General features: G+C 38.6%; 1 protein-coding gene across 2 annotated transcripts; it reads right to left on the reverse strand.

The window, feature by feature from the left end:
* Positions 1-1,410: 1,410 nt before the first annotated feature.
* Positions 1,411-7,955, reverse strand: mapre3a (microtubule-associated protein, RP/EB family, member 3a). 2 transcript variants are annotated; one of them, XM_010878482.4, is made up of 7 exons: positions 7,826-7,955; positions 6,000-6,129; positions 5,584-5,729; positions 5,294-5,450; positions 4,387-4,529; positions 3,490-3,642; positions 1,411-3,291 (listed from the first exon to the last, which is right to left on the reverse strand). In XM_010878482.4, exons 2-7 carry the CDS (start codon positions 6,118-6,120, stop codon positions 3,223-3,225), a joined length of 789 nt encoding a protein of 262 aa, XP_010876784.1. In that variant the 5' UTR covers positions 6,121-6,129; positions 7,826-7,955; the 3' UTR covers positions 1,411-3,222. The 2 variants fall into 2 exon arrangements, with proteins under 2 accessions (XP_010876784.1, XP_010876783.1); XM_010878481.4 differs by having other exon boundaries at positions 5,249-5,450.
* Positions 7,956-8,084: the final 129 nt, after the last annotated feature.

The following is an 8,084-nucleotide window of genomic DNA, read 5'->3' on the forward strand; positions in this document are numbered from 1 at the left end:
TGTACAGTGTAATGCAGTGACACTCAATTTGAACAACTTGAACATTATGTTTTAGCGAGTGTTGTGCGAAAATGTTTTATATGATAGGTCGTTTGGTTAAAATCCTACACATCAGACCTGGGTTAAAATACTATTTTAAATAATGTAATAATGAATACTTAATCTTGATAAGGCGTGCCTGGCATCAAAATAATATTCCAACTGTATAACTGATAAGGCGTGCCTGGCATCAAAATAGTGTTCCAACTGTAAACCCAATCTATATGGTGCTTAAGGCAGGCTAGTAGCTCATATAGTATTTAATAGATTTCATAGTATTTTGAACACAAATCCGCTGTACTGAGTATGCACTAGCGTATTATAGTCTTTTTATTGGGGTATTATTGGTGCGCTTTCGTGGGCAAACCAAGTGGTGCGGTGGATACTGATAAATTGCATGACGTCCCACACAGTACGCTTCTATTCATCCAGCCAATTATATCGGTTTCATATTGGTCTACTTCTAACGGTTAGATGTGATAATTTAACTTTTTAAACAACTTCGCTATATGCAGGACTATGTTAGTTTCACTTTCAAGCCTTTTTTAAACAGAATTATGTGAATTGATATTACTGCATTCCTTCATAGAGACTTTTCTCTTTTTCTAATGTTTGATTTAAGTGTATTATATCTATTATGTACGGATATTTTAATTGTATCCCACTTCACCACTAAAGTAATTCACCTCTAATTGTGATTGTCATCGTCTGTGCCAAAGTCTCTTTATAACAGGTAATATTCAATTGATTGTGTAAACGTGTTATTGTGATATAGAACCTTGTATGTAACGAATATGACGTTGTAGTATATTTTTGGCGACTCATAATAATCGCTGATATTACGAATGTTTTCTTTGCCGATGTGTAATTTCTAAAGGAATAAGTAATATCGTATTTACTAAACACCCGCTTTACACCCACTTCCATTTCAAGAAAATGATTGGAGGATGCGGGCATCGATCCCGCTACCTCTCGCATGCTAAGCGAGCGCTCTACCATTTGAGCTAATCCCCCGGTTGAGCAGTAGCGATTGTGTAATGGTATAAAATCGTTTTATATATACCTTGGGAGGCGGTGGAGGTGGTTAATATTTGTATTGCATTAAGGAATACGATGATTCGAGATTCATATTCAAAATATGGATATTATTACTACAAGCATTCTCTAAATTAATGTCGACGATACTTGAAGGAAATAAATAGAAGACCAAAGTTGGTTTTTCACTGATGCAGCGCTACTGCCCTCTAGAGTCGCTAAATTGAAACGTCCTGTCGCTTGTGGATTATTTACTTTGGCCCAAACAGGCAGGCCAGGGGACTATCACACCATTGTCCATTGAATTGTAACCAAACATTATGATTAACCACGGTGTCAATGTTTATTTCACAATCGTTTATTGACTTAATAAAACTCATAGAGATGAGAGTTATGCAAACACTGGTACACAGTCAACGCGCTAGAGAGAATGTAGGTCAAATTCCATTGCAGGTGGCTGTTTGCATTGCAAAGGCAGTACAGGGGGTACGGACGTTTTATCCCTTATGATGCTCATGACGACCAGCATCATTTTGAACTGGTCATAGACCCCTAACTAACTTAGTGTCCAAAATTACACCCCATTACATATATAGTGCAATCATTTCGAAACATAGTCCACTATATAGGCAAATGGGTTGCTGTTTGGTATGCATACTCTGATTTCACTGTTCTCTGAACTCAACTTGCAACTCGAGACCACAGCTGAGCAATATATTATAGCAAACCAAAAGTATAAACACAGCAAAATTAGCAGCAGAAATATACAGTATATGATCAAATCAAAGTAAATCGTTGTTTCTGAGGCTCGTTTAAAGCTGAGATCCACATGGGGAAACTGGCTGCAAGTAGTTTTTTTGTATGATGAAACCAAGGACAGCAACATCTCAAAAGAAGTTTCATCATATTGGTAGAGAAATATGCAGTACATACTCTGCCATTTTAATGTGCAATGATGTCAGATGTAGAAAAAAAACAGTGTCTGTTATTTAAAGTACTTGTGTCTTGTGTTATCACAGTTTAACTTTATTTCACCATTGTGGATTCAGCTTTAAATAACAAATGTTTATAGTAAAATGAAAATACACATGGCTGCCATTATGTCAGCCTACATGGTAGCCCAGGTATTGTTAATACCAAATTAAGTTCAGACTCATTAAACAATATAAATAGCATGGCATATGACCAGACACTTCTGACTGAAGACAAAATCTCCACATAAAATAGTTGACAAATACATTGCCCATTCACTGTCAATTTGTAACATTCTAATGCTCTGATACAGCTAATAAAGAATGAGTACAGTCAAAGAGCATCATTCGTGTTCTACAGTATGCCCTAAATTATAATTTTTATACCACTTTTGTTGTGTTCTATCTTCTGCTACATGCCATCCACTAAAATAAAACCCTTTTTAAGCCTTTTCACCGCCATCAGCACAAAGTACATATCTGTGTAATTTACATACATTTTGCACCAATTTTAAAAGTTAAAATTAATAAATAAGAAGCACAGAGAAACTGAATATTATTGTTGCCAGAAGCCATTTTGTTAGACAGTCTACCGTGTGACTCTGGTGGCAACAAGTAACCTGTTATTCCGTAACATGCAAAAGGTGCTTTCTATAGTCTGCAATAGAACCAAACGAGGTTTAGAAAAAAGCATGAGTCAAACCAAAAGACAAACAAACAATTGCTTTAGGACAACCACCTTATTTCAAAACCGTTCCTTTTTTTGTAATATACACTGTAATAATTGTGGACGCCTAACACCCCCAGTTATATCGCCTAGGTTTGGGTCGTTCTCTTATGTTATACTATGTACCATGCTGGAACGACTAGGATATGTTCTGTTATCATTGATGCTACTGTGTCATTGCGGAGGGGACTGGGATGGGTAGCTTATGACACTGGGGTTTTGTGGTGTATGTACAGTAGATAGCCAGGAGAGGCGGAAGAGACAGACATATATACATATGAAGAGAGAGGAAAGTTTGAAAAGAGAAATAGAAAGACGACAGAGGAGTATCTCAGGCGTGCAGAGAAAAGTAAATGAAGAGGGAGAAATAAGCGCGAAAGAGTGAGTGTGGATGGACAGAATGGGTTTAGAGGAAGGAGAGGGTAAGTACAGACAGAATGTGAAGGAGTCTCAATATTCATCCTGGTCTAAGTGGGCTTGTTCGTCAATCTCATCGTCATCTGGTGCAGCAAAGCCATCCTGAAACACAGAACACAGATCAGCTTGTCAGTTTTAGAATGTTATGGAGACCATCGCCCACAGACTTACATTATAATGAGTTCATATTTAACAGGTAGAAAAGTAAAGTAATCTTTATTCAGTTTCAGAATTTCGGGCCAATCGTGCATATGAACACGTTTAATTAGTGAATATACTATATGGGTGTGTGACAAGTACCTCAGTTGCGTAGAGAATGTCCATGATTCTGGATAGGTGCGGATTGGAGTCGCTCTCATGTTCCTGGCAGATAAGCTCAATGTCTCTCAGCTTACTGAAGTAGAAATCTCTCTCCTTCTCTAGTCCGTCCACCGTCAACTTCAGCTCCATCAACTGCACCAAGAGAAGAAAGAGTGGTTTCAAGCAATGAATATGTCAGTGCAGTACTACTACACACATAATTGTATATAGTACAATAATATACATAATATACTTCAATTATACTTACATCTTGCCATTTCAATGTGCACCAAATATCAGAATAGACTATATACAGCTCCGGAAAAAATTAAGAGACCACTTCACCTTTTTCTTTCCTTTCCAAAAAAGACAAAAAGGAAGGTTTTGAGCAAGGAACAGGAGGGTTAAAATTAAGAGACCACTGCAAATTGAACACTTCTGTTCCTCACTCAAAACTTTCCTTTTCAACTTTTTTGTAAAGGAAAGAAAAAGGTACAGTTGCTTCTTAATTTTACCGGAGCTGTATATATGTGTATATATAGTACAATAATATACTTATTATACTTCAAGTATACTTACATTTTGCCTTTTCAATATGCACCAAATATCACTTTAAAATCCTCCTCTTAATTGGTTATGTCACAACTGAGTCAGAAATTTAGAGACAAACTCTTGTGAACTTACAGATAAACACAGACACAATGTAACATACCCTCACACACTTTAACACACACACAGATTCTACAAAATGTAGTTAGTTGTAGTGTAGTATTACAAACCACTGAGACCTTTTGAGATAACTTGATTTGTACATACGTCGATTTGTATTGAACCCTGTCAACACAACAGTAGTAAGGCCTTTGGGTTTACAGCTCCTTACCCTCCCTGGGACTCTACCTGTTGATTGAGCTCCATGAGCTCTGCGTCGCTGCCCCCGTTCCGTGCCAAGGCCGGGCCCTTTCTCACATTCACCGTGTTGTTCAGCACTCTCTGAGGCGTGGGCATGATCTTGGGCACCGTGGGCGACATCCTCTGTGGGCCTGGAATGGTCAAGTTGCGTCAGCACGCCTTATAAAGTGGGATGTCTGTTATGAGCCGGGATTCAATCAAAGACTCACTATAGAGCAGCGCATACTTTTCAAGATACTTAAGTACTTCATAGTAAATAAAATCACTGCAGAACCATAATCCACAAACACTCACTGTTTGTCGCTGCATGCGATCAAAGCCATGGATAGTTGGATACTACTTGAGATTTATTCCTCATGTTGTTAGCATAGCAGAATGGTGTGGCCTTTGTGTAACACACACTTATGCTTACATTTTAAGCTTAATGCCAAGAGACAGCTGCACAGAAATGCTGCTTTTACAAGTCATAAAACATACATGGTTAATACAAGTGTCCTGAATGATGGGATATCAATCACTCATTGTAGTATAACTGGAAACATTGTATTTATAGATAGAAAATAATGTACTTGTATTCAAGTCTGCTGAAGGCACTGTGGAGATGAAAAGAATCCCAACAGTGACTTGCAGATCTACTTGTGATTGACTGTTTCTAGAATGCAAGCCTTTGTTATGACCATTGAAGAGCTGTCATCCAGCAGATTGTGCCCACACACACACACACACAAACAAACACACACACACACACACACTGATTGCTTGCAGAGCGCAGTGCGTATTTTGAGCCATCCAAAGCTCAGTCAGCGAGACAAACCCATTCAGAAGACACAGAATTGTTCCGTTGGGTTACCTGGAGGGCCATGAGTTTTCTTTGGTCTGTGGTAAAAGTGATCACCTGGATTCGGGGCAGGAGCCATGTCTTGCCCCTGTCTGGCTTGCAGAGGATCATACTCCTTCCCGTCATAATTGGCGTCGAAGAACTTCTTGAACCACTGAACAAACTCAAAGTTGTCCTGAAACTTTCCTTTCACCAGCTTTTCCACCGGTATTATCTGAAGAAATAAGAATACACGCTTTTTGATAAATATCTCATAAAAAAAAGATCTTTCCAGGGAATAAACATAAGGGCAAATATGAAAGATAAAATAGACTTCTTTGTTGACAATAAACAGATAATAGTCTGACTTTGTCCACTCCCATCCTTTTGAAGGCCGCTTGGAGAACCTTGAAGTTGTGTATGTACTCATGTTCCAGCTTGGCTTGGAACTTAACCTTCTTTAGCAGGACACAGCCTGGGAACAGCATGTCCATGAACTGACAGTACGCAGCACCTAGAAGGTAGGAAGAGAAGTTGCACGCGGTTGCATAAGAAAACACCTTTAAAACGTAACCTTTAATCATCTGAATGCATTTGTGAAGTTCATTCCATTTAGTCTTTGGTCTTTATAACCAAATTACAACCAGCATGACATTATCACCGGGGTGAGTAAATGACTCATGGATTATGTTAATTGGGCGACAAATTGAAAAATCATGGGCTAGGTGAACTAAGCAGACTACTTTGGATGAGGGAAAATACACGGACCAGTGATGAAACATACCTGAGCATAGCTGTTCAATCTTGGTGTAGTTGAGATGCAGAGAATCATTGAGCCACGCCAACATGTCATGTCGGCTCAGGGTGTCACAAGAGACAGATGTGGCATGCACATTCACTGCCATCCTCTCCACCTGAAGAAAACCCCACAGCATTTCAGCAAAAACCATTGCTGTTTTTCAGTATTGCAAAACACTGAGGTCATTTTTTTTTTTTAAATAGACATGAAATTAAAGAATATTTTTTTAATTCAAGGAATTCCCATGCCATTACAGAGATGAGGACGGTTCCATACAGGGTCACAGATAACAGGGCATCATAACAGGGCTTTGGTCCAAAGCTTGCTTTGAGAGGGTATAAAGCTACCCGGCCAACAGGTATTTGGGTGCACCATTCTATCACTTATAATACAGGAAGGTAAATATTACATCACGTATGTCTACGGTTCACATGAATATCATGCTTTCTGATCAAGGTACATGTTGATGAGTCATTGTATTTTTAACTTGCCATCTTTTGTCGTAGCAACAATCTTCTCAGATTAAATAGAATATCCTGATGCTTGAAACCGCACAGACAGAAAGGACACCGACATTCTACCATTTTAGGAGTATACTGTATGGCATTTAAACTTAGGCTATGTTATTTCTAGCAACATATTAAATGCTGAAACAATATCACTTATTAATAATCAAATCAAACTTCATGAAAAGAGCATATTTCTCATATTAAAATATATTCCAATTTGATTAAAAGTAAAAAGTGTAACAACAGTAGGCTAAATCAACAATAAAGGACATATATTTAAACTTTATTCAAACTTCAGCATAAACAAATGCAATAAAATAGTTAAAAATAATGAAATGGACAAGCATGGTTTAAACAAGCAAAAAGCACTCTTTAAAAGGAACGGCACTGATAATACCAATTAGAAGTGAAAACAATTTTGACCCAGGATATGCGGCTAGCGCAGTGGAATATGTACTTTCCTGATTAAAGAAATATATGTCTTAGCGAGGCTATTGTCACCTTTCCAGAAATAAGAGCCTAATCATCGAGTTGGGTGAATACAGGTAATATTTGGCATATTTCAATTTCATTTAAATAGTTTAGTGCAAATGAAAAATATGTCTGTTTGCTAACGGCTCTAGATCTTTCCTATCCCTGATCTTGCTTTCAGCCTCAACATTGCATCGTGATATAAAACCACCACTACCTGTAAAAATCCCACGGGGCGCACTGTTATATAGCCTATAATTGTAGCCGATAACGGACAGTTGGCCTACTCCACCTGCTTGATTCTTTTTATGTGAAGGCTGGAGCATTCATAAAAGGGTTAGGCTTATAATCAGGTTTATCAATACAAAGGTCATTACTGTACTTTAAAAAAAGCCCAGTTACATTGCAGCCATAAACACCTCCAGCCCTATCGTTCAATGGACTACATTTTATTCTCGACTCTATGCTATTCTATTCTAGGCCTAGCAGAACGGTGACGATCAGATATTATAATACTGTTCACAAGAAAATATTAACGTATTTGCTATTCACAAGTAGTTACATCGTAAATTGACAACAATAAATGCGTCCTTTTTACATTTGGTTTAAAGAAACCAAAACCCTGCAATGTTAGTTGCTATCCAAGCGGCCGGGCCCCCTCTGCAGGCCTCTCGGAACAGAACAGACACACGGAATGGGAGCACTGTCACTGTAAGCTAAATATCTTTACTGAATGGACAAGAGACCACAGATTTTCTCCTGTATATGCTAAATACACACATTAAATGTCTAATGTCCCATGGGAAATGCAGCTATACATGTATTACTCACAGTATTCCGATAGCTTTCTTTTCCTGTTGTTATTTCGCTGGCAGTATTCCTATGCTTCACAATCCTCCGTTGTCGTTGTTGCCAGAGCTCCTGCGCGGTGCAGTGGTTAGTAACGGGCCGCCCCCACCACTACCGACGCTCCGTCTGCAACAATCCATGAGGTAATGCGCAAGCGCCCGACTCCATGCTGTTAGAGACGCGTCTGACTATAGTAATATAAATAGGACTTGCCCTATTACAGGGAGTAGACTCGCTAGCC

Source organism: Esox lucius, chromosome 15 (assembly GCF_011004845.1).
Source record: "Esox lucius isolate fEsoLuc1 chromosome 15, fEsoLuc1.pri, whole genome shotgun sequence".
NCBI classification, from domain to species: Eukaryota; Metazoa; Chordata; class Actinopteri; order Esociformes; family Esocidae; genus Esox; species Esox lucius.

Coding starts and splice junctions, on each gene's coding strand:
- mapre3a (XM_010878481.4), bottom strand. CDS start 6,120: ATGGCAGTGAATGTGCATGCCACATCTGTCTCTTGTGACACCCTGAGC. Junction 5,451..5,583: donor AAAGGATGGGAGTGGACAAA/GTCAGACTATTA, acceptor TTATTTCTTCAG/ATAATACCGGTGGAAAAGCT. Junction 3,292..3,489: donor ACATTCTCTACGCAACTGAG/GTACTTGTCACA, acceptor TCTGTGTTTCAG/GATGGCTTTGCTGCACCAGA.